At 45.2% G+C, this 15,255-nt stretch overlaps 1 protein-coding gene across 1 annotated transcript in view; it reads left to right on the plus strand.

The window, feature by feature from the left end:
- Positions 1–15,255, plus strand: part of SCFD2 (sec1 family domain containing 2) — a 551,019-nt gene that overhangs the window by 522,605 nt on the left and 13,159 nt on the right. The window contains exon 8 of the mRNA XM_003415876.4: positions 12,300–12,419. Within this exon, the coding sequence (XP_003415924.1) occupies positions 12,300–12,419 (120 nt within the window). The remainder of the gene's footprint in view (positions 1–12,299; positions 12,420–15,255) is intronic.

The following is a 15,255-nucleotide window of genomic DNA, read 5'->3' on the forward strand; positions in this document are numbered from 1 at the left end:
GAGTACTACTACGTCATAGGGTTTCTAAGGCTGTAAATCTTTACTGAAGCAGACTGCCACATCTTTCTCCCACAGAGCAGATGATAGGCTCGAACTGCAAATCTTTCAGTTAGGAGCCGAGCGCTTTAACCACTATGCAACCATGCCTCCTTAGTAGATGAGTGCAAACCATCTGTACCACCCAGAGACCTTGCTAGGTAACAAGCCTACCCAAAACATTGGTTTTAAATACTGTTGATCTGTAGTCTGGGCAAAGCTTAGCAGGAAAAGGTTCACTTCCAAGATGGCTGGCTCATATGGTGAGCAAGTTGATGCTGACCCCCAGTGGTAACTCAGCCAGGGCTGTAGGCTGGGGGCTCAGTTCCTCTCTGCCTAAGTCTCTCCATGTGGTCTGAGTGCCCTCATGGTATGGTGGCTGTGCTCCAAGGACAAGCATCCTAAAAGAGAGAGCCAGGAAGAAGCCATATAGAAGCTCAGCCTCAGAAGTCCCATAGCATCACTTCCATTATATGTTGTTTGTTTAAGCAGTCACAAATGCCCACCCAGGTTCAAGGGGTGGAGACATATACTTTTCCTCTTTAAAAGGAACTAAAGGCACATAGGCCAGGAAATAGTGCTGTGGACATTTTTGGAAAATACCATCTGCACACCTAAATATATGTTTGGTTGTCTAGCCTGGCAAGGACGGAGGCTGAACCTAGGAGTTTTCCCTCCTATCAACACAACAGAAAATCTACTCCTGCTCCTGACTTCCATGGTGGTACAAATGGTTACTCACTTGACTATTGGCTGAAAGAGTGGTGGTTGGAGCCCACCCAGATGCTCCTCAGAGGACAGGCCTGGCAATCTGCTTCTAGTCATCACCATGAATCCAACTCGTCTGCAGCTAGCAGTAACAACCTGACTTGGTTTCAAAACAAGTGAGCCCAGAAAGGCTTTGATAATGAAAAGCCTGCCTAATGTTTACCTATAATCTTTTTTTTTTTAATTGTGCTTTAGGTGAAAGTTTATAGAGCCAATTAGTTTCTCATTAAAAAATTAATACACAAACTGATTTGTGACCTTGGTTCCCAACCCCACGATGCGTCAACACTCTTTCTTTTCTCCACCCCATTTCCATTTGTCCAGTTTTCCTGTCCCTTCCTGTCTTCTCGTCTCTGTAGTCTCATATATATGATTGAACTACAAAGCACATTCCTCACTCACATGTGTTATTGTTTGTTTTATACACCTGCCTAATCTTTGGCTGAGGGGTGAACTTTAGGAGTGACTTCAGTTCTGAGTTAAAAGGGTGTCCAGAGCCCATACTCTTGACGTTTCTCCAGACTCTGTCAGACCAGTAAGTCTGGTCTGTTTTTGTGAGTTTGAATTTTGTTCCACATTTTTCACCCACTCTGTCCGGGAATATAATCTTAAAAAAAAAACTTCCTGGGTGATATAAAACAGCTGGAGGACTTTACCCTCCCAGGCTTCTTCCATTTGATCCCTGTAAGGCAAACCAGACAAACGGGGGAAAGAGCAAGCATGCCCGCTAGATTGTTCTTCCTGCGATTCTAAGAAAGTGTTTCGAGTCATCTTGATGTACTTCTCAACCAGAGAGGATAGAATTGTGGTTAGCCACATGGAGCTGTCGGCTTCAAAGGGCAGTGCCCTGGGGGTGGTCCCTCAAACTGGTGAGAAACAACTTTGGCAGAACCTGACATCTTAAAACAACCAAGTCTTCCCTCCAAAATGCTTGTGCATGGAACACCTTGAGCTCCTTAGAGGAAAAGCTTGATAGTGATCTAATAAATAAAACATAACTTACCCCCTCCCACTTCAATGTTAATTTATTTTAAACTAGCGTGTCTAATAGCGCTTTTAAAGTGCGTTTCTGGAATTTTGTGGTTTGGATTTCAGTCCCCTGAAAATAGTGTACTTTATATCTACTCCATGTGTTTGGACCCCAACTTGTTTTGACTAAAGGACATGGTTTGTCAAGATGTTTTCTCTGCTGGAATTGCCATGAGGAGGCTGGGTTTTACCTGTTGAAACAGCATGAACCCCTTTTACCTCCTTTTGCGTGTGCTTTTTCAGAACGTTTGTTCGTTTGTTTGTTTGTTTCAAGTGTGTGCCATCTCTTATGCCATGCTTAATTGGCAAAAATAAAAGATTTGTGGAAAAGACTCAAAGAAGACCCAGTGCTTGCCTCTGGGCCCTTTGAGTTGTTATGAGAGTTTCATTGCTGGAGGCAACATAAAAAGCCCCACAAGCAGAGGTGGAACAACTGTTCAAACAGATCTTGAAAAGCCGGTGATGATAGGGCATAGTAGTTGAAACTCTTTCAGTTGCAATTAGGATGCTAACAAATTGAGTCACCTTAACCAAAGAAAGAAGAAATCGTGATGAGGACCCAGAGGTATCTCGGGGACTCCAAGGGCAGCAATGCAGTGGGTCTCAGGAAGGATGGGAGTGCGAACTGGAAAGCCACCAGGAAAGCAGTTCTTTGAGACTTGCTCTACCCTGTGGAGGAGTCCTGGCTGATGCAAATAGTTAAGGATTTGACTAGTAAAGGGAAGGTTGGTGGTTCAAATCTACCCAGAGATGCTTCAAAAGAAAGTCTTGGCGATCAGCTTCTGAAAGATCACAGCCATTGAAAACCCTGTGGAGCACCATCTGTTCTGACCCCACATGGGATCACCATGAGTTGGAATCAACTTGCCAGCAACTGGATTTTTTTTTTCTACCCTGTGAAAAATGCCGAGAACAGTGGCCACCAGCGTAAGTGCTCAGGAGATATTGGTTGAATACATGGCTGCATAGTTATGCCACAGCTTTTGGTTCTTTGTAGGAGCCCACCTTCTACTGAACCTCATCTGTCTTAGGCCGATTCTCAGTTGCCAGGAAAGGGTCTCTAGTCCTGGGTCAGGGACCCATTCCTGAACCAATCAACTGTGATTGAGGAGCAGGATCACATTGGTACAACATGGCTGCCTGGAGCCACTCCTATGACCATGTGAATGAGAAGACTGTTGGCTCGGGGGATAGACAGACACCTGCAGAGGCAGCTACAGCAGGGGTGAGGGATCCTGGGGGATGAAGGGCAAAAACAATGGGCTTCAGGTGAAATTCGACTTCAGAATTGGTTTCTTAGTCAGGATTCTCTAGAGAAACAGAACCAGTAAGAGATATTTACATATAGATAGAAAGTTAGAGAGAGAGAAACTTACTTCAAGGAATTGGCTCACACCATTGCGGACCGCTAATGGGGACTGGCAAGTATAAGATCCATAGGTCAGGCGACAGAGTGGAGACCCCTGCAAACTTGCGTCCCAAAATCTGTAGGTCTGATGATGAGAAAAGAGTGTTCTGGCAAAATGTCTTTATAGTCTGGAGGCAGAACACACCCTAGCAAAACTCTCTTTTTGCTCTTAAAGACTTCAACTGATTGGACCCTGCCCACATTGTGGAAGGTAGTCTGCTTTACTTGAAACCAACTGATTTAATTATATGTAATTATTTTATAACAACAACTGTTGTTGTGTGATTAGGTGCCATTGAGTTGATTTTGATTCATAGTGACACCATGTGACAGAGTACAACTGCCTCATAGGATTTTTCTAAGCTGTAATCTTTACGGGAGCTGATCACCAGGTCTTTTCTCCTGTGGAGCGGCTTTCTGTTAGCACCCGAGTGCTTAAGCATTGCACCATTAGGGCTCCTTATAACAACAACTAGACTAGTGCTTTTCCAAACAACTGGACACCGTAGCCTAGCCAAGTTGACACATAAAATTAACAGTCACACTTGGTGTATGAGAACTGGAAGTGAACTTGGAGGTATTTTGGTCCAGCTCTTCATTATTCACATAAGAAAAATGAGACTCAGGGAGGTGAACTCTTGCCTTGAACCATTATCCTTAATGGTGTTTCTGACAAGAGGAAAACATCTCAGCCTTCGGAATTTGTTGATTAAATTAGTACAAGCCCTAGAATTCCTGTTCCCAACACTATTTATAACCACTGTTTGTATTTGCTTCTTTTTGGTTATGTTCCATCCTATAAAGTAGGACTTTGATTTTTGTCTAACATTAACTAAATATAATTCATGAGTTCTAGTGAGGCGGATTTTGGTAGGGCATCTTTAAACAAAAATTTGATTTTCACAGTCTATGTATTTCTTCTGCCAGTGAGCAATTATTGAGGAATTATTTTGTGTGCTAGCCACTGTTGTGGGTAAAGAAGATACAGAAACAGATTAGATACCTTACCTTCCATTGCATAGCTGACATTGTATAGCTTACAGTTTACTAGGGATATGGACAAAAAAAAATTGAGAAGTGCAAGAAGGAGGAGTAGCTCATTCATCCTCAGGGAGCCTGAGAAAGCTTCCCAGAGGAGGCAATTTGATCAAACAAGTGGGAGTTAGGAACAAAGGGATGAAATGCCAGGGTGCATTCAGGGAATTACAGGTAGTTCCAAGTGGCTGCAACTAAGGGTGGCAAGTAGAGAATGGAAGAATATAATGACCAAAGAAGAAACAGAAGCTAGATCACAAAGGGAGTCCCTGGGTGGTATAAATGCACTCAGCTGCTAATCAAAAGGTTGGTGATTCAAGTCCACACAGAGGCACCTCAGAAGAAAGACCTGGTGATCTATTTCCAAGAAAATCAGCCATTGAAAACCCTGTGGAGCACAGTTCTGCTCTGACAAACATGGGTTGCCATGAGTTGGGATTGACTCAATGGCAACTGTTTTTTTAAGATCTCAAAGGGCTGAAGCTTTGAAATTGGACCAAAAGTAATCAGATGCCATTGAATGTTTTTAGGATATGTCATCAGTTTACATTATATAATGATCACCCTGTAACAGTGAGAGAGAGGAAAAGTGAGGGCCAGTCTGGGCTGAGGTTGGGAAGAGAAAATGAGAGTCTGAGCTCGGGTAGGGCAATGGGTCACTCTGGTGGGGTCCACAGGACTGGGTATTGATGGGATGTGGAAGTAAACGAGAGGAAGTTGTGTAGGATCCCTCGCTTGTCTGGGTGACTGGGTGGGCAGTGTTGACATTCTCTCTGGTTGGGAAGCAGGAATGGAGAAGATAACTTCCATTTTAGATTTGTTGCATGTAGAGGCCTGTGAGACAGCTCTGAAGCTCAGCAGAGCCTGGGCTAACAGTGACCACCTGGGGCCACTGGCGTGTGGAGGCACTGAACCATGGCCAGGGTTGGGTCACCCGGGGATGGTGTTTGAGAGAAGGGGGTGGGGCCATCAGCCAGAGCAGCCAGGAACAAAAGCATGTTATGGAGCAAGTCGAGCAGAGAACGCCTCTAAGGAAAGTCCAGGGAGGAAAGAGAAAAACTAAAAGGACTTTGGAAGCAGAGCAGGTGGTGGAGGGAAGCTTCAAGAAAGGGAAAGCCATCAACTGCAGCAAATGTGGCCAGGAAATCAAGCTCAACAACAGAGCGGCCCTGGCAGCGTGAAAACCTCTGCAATGTGCAATGAGCAAGGCCCCATGAGGAACCTAGTAATTGGCTGATGTTTCTGAAGAGCTAAATGTGCAGAGTTTTAATAAAAATGCTTTCAGTTTCAAGAATGTGTTTATAAATGAAGGTATATGGAATTGCAAGAACAGTCACAAATCTGTGGCGAGGTAAACTTGGATTTAAATCTCAATACCACAGCTTATTGATAGGGTGACTTTGAACAAGTTACTTTAATCTCATTAAGCCTCAGTTTCTTTACCTATAAAATGGGGCTTCTGCCTGCTTCATGAATGCCAAGGATTGCATAAAATAATGCTTGCCCCTCCTCTGCTTTTTCTGTATCGTTCTTACTACCTTTTAATATACAGCACAATTTACTTATTTTATTTATTGTCATTCTCTCTGAACTAAAATAAAAGTTCTATGGGACCAGGGATTCTTTTTCATTTAGTTCACTGCTGAATCCCTGAAGACCAGAGCAGTGACTTGCACATAGTAGTTGCTCAATAAGTATTTGTTGAGTGAATGAATGCAGGAAGGAAAAACACAGTGCTAGTTAAGAGCACGACTACTAACCAAAAGGTTGGTGGTTCGAACCCACCCAGAGGTACCTTGGAAGACAGGCCTGGTAATCTGCTTCCGAAAGGTCACAGCCTTGGAAACCCTATGAAGCACAGTTCTACTCTGCACATATGGGATCATCACAAGTCCGAGTCTGCTCAACAGCCACTGACGGCAACAACAGACGCAAAGGCAATGATAGCACTGTTATTAATTCCTGTCAGGAGAAAGACATTACCAAGGCCCACCTTCAGAGTCAGAAGGAGCGTCTCCAGGGCCCAAGGTCCTCTAAAGGTCAAAGTTCCTGTTGGATTTTCTCCCTTCTACAAGGCCCTGCCCATTTTTGGAGAAGGAGGGCCCTGGCCCTGGCCTATTCTAGGGACAAGTGAGTCACAGACGAAGGAAAGCTGAGTGAAGGAGCATTGATGGAGGAAGAATAGGCAACAGAGAATTTCCAAACTCCCAGAGAGCTCCAGAGAAGCCAGAGCAGCAGAAACCCTCCTCTGGACAACCCCAGAGAGAGAAGTTGCTCAGACATCAAAGAGCCCTCTCAGGGGCCCACGCCTGCAGAAAGCATCTCAGCAACCTCTGCCTGAAAGGCTGGGGGAAAAATGGTGGCGGGGAGACTGCCTTCTCTGCCAGGACTGGTGTCTTCAAATCATAGCCAGGGAGGGTCTAGAAAATGAAAGAAAGGGTAGTGACTCTAACTTGCTTTATTAATCTGCGAGTTGGCTATGGCGGTAATGATGCTTAAATCTTTCATCTTCAAAGCCCCTTACAACATGAACTAACATACAAACAGGGTTCAGCCATGTGTGGCTGATTAGAAGGAATGTGTTATTCTGATGGAAAAGACTGAAAGAACTCCACTTCCCAATAGCATTCTGACTTGACACGTGCTAAATGGAAAGTCTGGTATCAAAACATAAATCTAAACAGAAACCAAAATAGCAAACACCACCATGCATTAATTGGACCCATTTACTTGTACCAAAACCAACATTCCCTCTGCCCCTTAGCCTCAGGGTATTTTTCTTTGTTGTTGTTGTTCATTTCTCTTTTTCCCTTTTCATCTTTCAATACATCCTTCCAAGATTCTCGCAACACACTTCAGAGTCCAGACTGTCTTATGGGAAGCATATGTCCTTGGAAATGTACTGTACCACACTGGTATCTTGGAGCCAGTTGTATTTCTGTCCTAGGATTAAGTGAGAATCAGCAATTGTTTGCTGGGCTGGAAGGAACCTCTGGGTTAGTTACTCAGCCAGGAGAAACAACACATAAAGCAAAGAGAGAGTTTCTAAAAGATCTCTAAGAAAAGAAGGGTATCTACTGATAACCTTTGGCTTTGACTCATTCATTCATTTATTTATTTTATGCATGCAACACTCATTGAGAGTTTACCATGTGCTAAGTACTAGGCTCAATGCTGAAAATACCAAGATAAACATGATCAGTACCTACACTTACAGCTTACAGTCCAGAGAGGGGACAGAGTAACAGCCCAGTTTGACAAGACGGAGTCAGAAGTATCTTGGCAGGTTCGGGTCATGGGCAGGAGTAGAGGGCTGGTTAGAGAGAACTTTTCACTGGAGAGGATGCTTTTGATAAAAAGTAGGAGTATCCCTAGTGGTTAAGTGCTTGGCGGCGGTTCAAATCCACCAGCCACTCTATGGGAGAAAGATGTGGCAGCCTGCTTCTGAAAAGATTACAGCAGTTCTCCTCTGTCCTATAGCATCGCTGTGATTTGGAATACACTCAACAGCAACAGGTTTTTTGTTTTGTTTTGTTTTGTTTTTAGGAGTGAGGGAGGAGCCCTGGTGGCACAATGGTTAAGCGCTCGGCTGCCAGCTGAAGAGTTGGTGGTTGAAACCCACCCAGCAGTTCTACAGGAGAAAGACCCAGTGATCTGCTCCCCTAAAGATTATAAGATAGAAAACCTTTCTTTGCCTCTTTACATGGGATCACTATGAGCTGAAATCAACAGCACCTAAGAACAACAACAGAAGTGAGGGAGGCAAAGGAGGGAGGGAAAGGTACTTTATATAGAGGAAACTATATATGTTACATGAAACTATATGAAACAGTTGATACTCAAACTATTTCATTACTGAAATGGTCCAGGCACTGCCCAATAGAGCAGATGGAGGCCAAAACTCACACTGCTGTGGCCGCAACTAGTACTTATGGGTTTCTGATCTTTCCTACTGATATGGAAAAATCTCGGGGTATATAGTTAAGTGAAAAAAGCAAGGTACAATGTAGGGTGTTAGAAGTGCTGGTGGTTATTCTTGGGGTGGCAGGGATGGGGGTAGGGGGTGCAGGAGAGCTTTCCAGGGCATTGGTTTTGTTTCTTGGTCTGGGTGATGGCCACACAAGTGTGTTTACTTCACGAAAATGAATCAAGCTCTACACTCAAGATAAATGTGCTTTTCGGTGTGTATGTTACACTTCAATAAAACAGTCAAAATGCAATATGATGCGTTAAGTAGGGCACGAGTCACTGTGGATCGCTCCAGCAAATAATGTGTGTAGAAGATGAAAATAGAGAGATACACCAAAGCCACATTATAAAAGCCTTATACACTGAATTCAGGGTGTTGAACTTTATCCTCAGAGCTTTGAGAATCTACAGAGAGAATCTGAGCACAAGATACCACTGAGAGATGTTTAAGAATGTGGCTTCTGGAGTTTAGCCCCCAGCTCCCTGATTTAGTTACTGTGTGTAAACTTCGATCTCTTCATCTGCAATATATGCTGATAATTGTTAACCTCTTAGAGATATTTTGAGAACTAAATAAGAGAATAAACAAAAATATTTAGCACATTGTCGTGTGCTGTCGAGTGGATTCCAACTCATAGTGACCCTATATAGGGCTCACTATATTCAATAATAAATATTTGCACTTTAGAAAGCTTACTCAGGCAGGAATGAGGAGAATGGATGGGGGATGGCCAGACCAGGAACAAATTAGAAAGCTTTAGAAGTAATCTGAGGATAACGGTAGTTCAGTGGCAGAATTCTCATCTTCTGTATGGGAGACTTGGGTTTGATTCCCAGCCAACGCACCTCGTGCACAGCTACCACCCATCTGTCGGTGGAGGCTTGCGTGTTGCTATGATGCTGAACAGGTTTCAGCAGAACTTCCAGTCTAAGACAGACTAGAGAGAAAACCTTGATAATCTGTTTCTGAAAATCAGCCAACGAAAACCTTATGGATCACAAGGGGTCCAGTCTGCAACCAACCATGGGACAGGACCAAGCAGTGTTCTATTCCATTCCACTGTGCAAAGTAAAGAAGTAATAAGGGCCTTAGGCAGGGACAGTGAGAAGCAAAGGGATCTTAATACACCTGAGGAGGTAGCATCATGGATTTGATATGGGAGACAAAAGAGACAGCAAAGTTTAAGATAATTCCCAGGTGTCTGGCTCAGGTGACTGGGAATATGGTGATACTGTTAGAAATTCAAGAGTGGGGACAGACTTAGCGGGAAGATCATGCATCAAGTTTGGGACCTGCTGAGTTTGGGGATCCTGGGAATATCTAGGTTGTGATGTCCATAGGCATTCAATAGAAATGTTTGAGCTAAAGTCATAGATTTGGGAAGAATATAAGAAGGCATGAGAGTGGATGAGGTCCTCCCAGCATGGTGTACTGAGAAGAGCAAGGGGCCAAGGATGGAACTTTCAATAACATTGACTGTATTACTTTCTAGGGCTGCTGTAACAAAGTGCCACGAACTGGGTGACTTCAAACAACAGAAATTTATTCTTTCACAGTTCTGGAGGCTAGAAGTTCAAAATTAAGCATCAGCAGACCCTAGGGGAAGAATCCTTCTTTGCCTCTTCCAGCTTCTGGTAGCCCCAGGCATTCTTTGGCTTGTGGCAGCATAACTTCAGTCTCTGCCTTCATCTTCACATGGTTGTCTTCGCTCTGTCTCTCTGTGTCTTTTCTTCTCTTCTTATAAGAATACCAGTCATTTTGGATTAAGGCCCATCCTGCTCCAGTATGACCTCCTGTTAACTAATTATACTTTGCAAAGATACTGTTTCCAAATAAGGTCACATTCACAATTACAGGAAGTTAGGACTTGAATATATCTTTTGGGGAGGCACAATTCAAGCCATAACACCAATATTTGAAAGGGAAGATCAAGAAAAGGAACCTATGAAGAAATATGAGAAGAAACAATTGAAGGAAACCAATTGGAAACCAAAGAAAAAACCAAGAGAGAGTGCATTTAACAAAGGCAAAGAGGAGGAGGGTTTTAAGAAAGGTGACATCAACTGTGATAAATGCCACAGAAACATCCAGTTAGATGAAGACATTGGTTCCTACAGTATGATGGCCATCGGTGACTTCAGTGAGAGCAATTCCAGTGGGTTAGTAGAGCAAAAGCAGGATTGCCGTGAGTGTGGGGTACATGGGCTGGGTGAAAGCAGTCAACAAATACAAATTTCTGTTAGCAGTCAAGGGGAAGGAAGGAGAGACAGGACAGGTTGCCAGAAGAGGATGAGGAGTCAAGAGATAAAGATAGACGAGCTCTGTAACTTTTACTAGTATTCATCACCACCCACTTTGAAGTTTAGGTTTTTCTTTCTTTCTTTTCTACCATGAGTTTCTTCTCTAGAGGTCAAGGAGTAACTTGTATAACTTGGAACACATAGTGTATTATCATTTTAAATATTTTTAAAATAAGATGTTGAGGCATGAGTATATTCAGGCAAAGGAGCATGAAGAACCCAGATGAGAAAGGAGTCAGGACAGGGCTAGGAGCAAGGAATAAGGACCTCCTCTTCGCCTGCTGCTCCTTGGAGCTGTCCACGCCGCACAGGTGGCCTGCACATTAGCGTGAGTGAGTGGACACTCATGCCTCTGTCCACCCTCTCCTTGCCGGAGCTGAAGCCTCTTCCTCCCACCGTCTGGTTTCAGTGGCCATGCAGACAGCTGGGAGCATCCTTCCTATACGCTCTCTGTGCTGGCTGGGTCTCCGGCCTGCTGCACACCGCTGTGAATGCTGGCCTCCATGACTTTCCTCATACTATCTCTCCGGCCCACTCTTCACCAGACCAACTCTGCCTTCCACATAAGAATCAAAACACACTCTTATCAGGAACCCCCACACGCCCCCTTCAATTATTCACTAAGTACACGTATTGGTTATTTTGCATTTCCCGAGAAGTGACTGTGAGTCATATAATAAAACTGGTCAGTGAGTCCACAAACCACTAATATACCCAATCCCTAATAAGGCATAAGCCAAGTGCTTCATTGGTGAAATCATAAAGATCCGGGAGGATTGCTCCGCAGCACCTAGTTTAGTGGTCCACACAGAGTAGAGCCTGTGCCGGACTGTTAAGCCCCTTGAGGGTAGCCTGGTCTCCTTCGTCTTTTTACACCCCTCCCACCCAACCCCGTGCAGACTCACGCTTACCTAGACCTTTGATTATTCATTAATTCCACAGCCATTTCTGAAGCACCTATTAAGTGCCAGAAACTGTGCTAGGTAAGCTGGGAATTCAGCAGTGAACCAGGCAGAGGAGGTCCCTGCCCTCATGGAGTTTATGTTCCAATAAGGAGATGACCAACAAGGAAACAAACAAACACACACAATTACCACAGGCTGCAATAGTTTTTTTCTGGGTAAAAATAAACAGGGCAATGCAACAAAAAGGGGGGTGGGGTGACATATTTATGCTGAAACCTAAAGAATGATAAGGAAGAAGTTGCCCCCTCAGCCTTCTCTTCCTATAAAATAGCTCCCGCCCTTTTAACTTTTCTTTCAATATAATCTTTGTTTAAAGGGATATAATAAAGTGACCAAATCCCTGGGTGGCACAAATAGCTGATGTGCTTGGCTGCTAGCCAAAAGTATGGAGGTTCGAGTCTACCTAGAGGCATCTCCGAAGAAAGGGCTGGTGATCTACATTCAAATTATCAGCAACTGAAAACGCTATGGAGCGCAGCTCTACTCTGACACGCGTGGGGTTGCCATGAGTAAAAACCAGGTCCGCAGGAACCGGGTTTTTTTTAAGGTGATGTGTTATGCATTTTTCTGGTCAATGAGTCCACAAACCACTAATATATCTGATCCCTAATAAGTCATAATTTCTCTGAGGCTTGTTTATCCCACCTGTATCATGGAGGTCACAGGCCTAGGGACCCATGGAAGCATGATGAAGATTACCTGATAAAAAAGATGACTGAGCAGTGCCCAGCTACACGGCGCCTGCGCCAGTGCCGTCTGTCTGATGCTGCTGGCGGTTTGTCTTGCAGGTGAGCCGGCCTCATCCCAGCGACCACCCTATCCTGATCCTCTTCGTGGTGGGCGGGATCACAGTCTCCGAAGCCAAAATGGTCAAAGACCTTGTGCCATCCCTGAAGCCAGGAACCCAGGTACAGAGTCCTCTGATGCAATCCCGAGTCCTGAGGCAGGAACAGGAGCGAGGATACCAAGCGCCCCCTCCTGCCCTGTCTCCTCATCTCCTTCCCTTCCACCCATCCTCCTTCTGCTCATCCCATGGTCAGCCATCCTCCTGGCAGCCGGACCCAGCCCAACACTCCCTGGTAGAGTAGTAACTCTTTTTAGTAAAATTCATCATGACAGGTTAAATTCTGTCACCAAGCAAATCTACCCTTCAAAGAAAGAAACTCTGTTATTTGCAAAATAAACAGCTCTCCAAATGGGCGGGAATGGGAAGCAATGGAGGGAGGAGAGAGGTTCTCCTTTAGAAGCCCTCTCTGGCCTCTGGGCTTCATGGGCTAAAGTGCTATTATCCCCATTCCATTCTCCGTAAGGGCTTATATTCCCTGGTGTCCAGTCAACACTTAATTACTCAGGAGTTTTCACTGCTTTCCAGGCTCCAGATAATTGAGGGGTGACTCCCAGGGCCACCTCCCAACAGTGGCAGTTAGAGGGCAGGGCCAGAGGAAGAGTTTGGGAAGAGGCACTGTCAAGACAATGACTAGTGTTTGTCTCCTCTGTAAGCTCTTGTCCAGTCATATCTCATTCCCCAACAAGAAGCTTGGTCCAATACCCCAGTGCTTAAAAGCACAGACCTTTTTATTTGACATCCCTGAGTTCAAATCCTGCCTCTGCCTGTTACTACCCAGGTGATCTGGGAGAAAAAAAAAAAAAAGCCCTTTAACCTCTTTAAGCCTCAGTTTTCTCACTTGGAAGTGGGGCTGAGGTGGCTGTGAAATGCAAGTCACATAAGGTTTGAGATGTGCTTCTTAGCACAGTGACTGACACCTGGCCCTCAATAAAGGGTGGTGACAGTTATTTTATATACACTGGGTACACATTGAGTCAACGGAGCTGGTCTACTGGATGGTACTGAATAGGTTTCAGCAGTTTCCAGGCTAAGATGGACTAGGAAGAAAGGTCTGGCAATCTACTTCCGAAAATCAGCCAGTGAAAACCCTATGGATCACAACAGTCAGATCTGCAACCAATCATGGGGATGGTGCAGGACTCGGTAGCATTTTATTTGTTGCCATGAGTTGGGGCTGACTCGGTAGCAGCTAACAACAACAACAACACAGTTATTATCAACTGCTTCTGAGATGTCACTGCCCTGCTCTGCAGGAGGGGCAGCAGGAGCCCAAAGAGAGAGACATCAGGGAAAGAAAGGTGTCCCTACCTCTGGCAGTTCCATCCTGGCTGGGAAGCATATCCTGTAACTCAATGGGTTCCTCAAAAGCAGACCCTAAGACAGAGACATGAGGGCAGGTAGTTTACCTGGGAGGTGATCCCAAGAAGCAGAAGTGGGGGACTAGAGAAAGGGGGACTCCTTAAGGGCACCTTTCCACCTTAACTCCATTTCCTGACACCCCTCTCCTTGGTTCACATGTGATAGTCTAATGAAGGGGGAAAGCCAGAGAAGGTGCATTGTGGGCAAGTGAGGCTCAGTCTCCTGGGGTCCTCTGAGGAGCTGGATATTGTATGCCTCAGAATTGTCCTGCAGAGGACAGGGAGCCTGGGACACCTTCCCATCGACTCTCATCCCCCCAGGGGCGTTATCTTCCCAACACAGGGAAGCTACCCAGCCTTGTGCCACCTCTGCAAACAGCTACGCAGCTTCTCTAACTCTGGAAAAACCAAAGCTGAGAGATGCAAGAGGGCACGCTTCAGGTGGGACCCTGGCAAGTGAGAGACCTGTGCTCCACAGGTGCATAGGCAGGTGGGGGGGTAGGGGGGAGGAAGGGAGGAGGGACAGGGCTGCTGCCTTTGTCTCCCACCTCCACCTACTCCTGTGCTTGTCCACTCAGTCGTCCAAAGGAGCGCCCATTCTCCTTCCGTGACTTCTCTCCCATTGCTCCAGGCACTTCTCACCTCTCCTCTGGCATCTACAGTCTATACTATGCAATGCAGCCCTGGACTGCTTGCTGGCTGGTTCATATGTGGTAGTCTCGTCTTCTCAACCAAACATGAATTCCTTGAAGACAAAGGTTGGGGCTTCCCAGGCCTGAGCACAGGGCAGGAGCTCAATAAGCCTTGTGGTTTGATGGATGGATTGACAGCAAGAGAGCTGGCTGGGCAGGAGCAGTCAGTGTTGTTGGAATGGCTGGGCCACCCAGATTCCTGGCTGCCTCCAGCCATCGAGCCAAGGAATAAAATCTGAAAGTCTAGGAGCCACAGTAGGTTCTTGAGCAGGAGAGTGGCCACTCATTGGATGTGACCATTTCCGCAGTGACTACCACCTGTCGTGTTCATAACCTGTCGTGTTCATAGCTGGTGAAATTTCCGATAAATTGGTCAATTCTGCCTCATTTCATACTCTATCAACAGTGTTAAGGATCTTCTTAATGAGTGATTGCCTCTTTGAGCAAGACTTTTTTTTTTACCAGAACGCACACTTCTTGCCACCCCTGAACCAAATTCTTAGCTCTCCGGAACAGTGATGCATTGTAACAGCCTGACAGACATGTTAATCCCCACTCTAAAAGGAGAAAATGCAGATGTTTTCAAAGCTGTGTGACCTGAGTTTGACAACAGAGGCCTGGAATCTGCACTGGCTTTGCTGCAATCTGACCCTGTGCTCAGTCATCTGCAGAAAAAGCTTCTCAAAGAATTTTGGGCATAGGGAGCAGCCTTGACTGCTACTTGTCCTTTGTGCAAAAACCTTTGCTGAAGAGTTAACAGGCCCTAGGAAGCCTCCAAAAGCAGCAGAGAAAAACAGAGAAGGAGTCGTTTATCATAGGGCCCTCCATATCCGAGCTTTTGAAAGGA

The sequence above is a fragment of the Loxodonta africana genome, chromosome 5 (genome assembly GCF_030014295.1).
Source record: "Loxodonta africana isolate mLoxAfr1 chromosome 5, mLoxAfr1.hap2, whole genome shotgun sequence".
Lineage (NCBI taxonomy): Eukaryota > Metazoa > Chordata > Mammalia > Proboscidea > Elephantidae > Loxodonta > Loxodonta africana.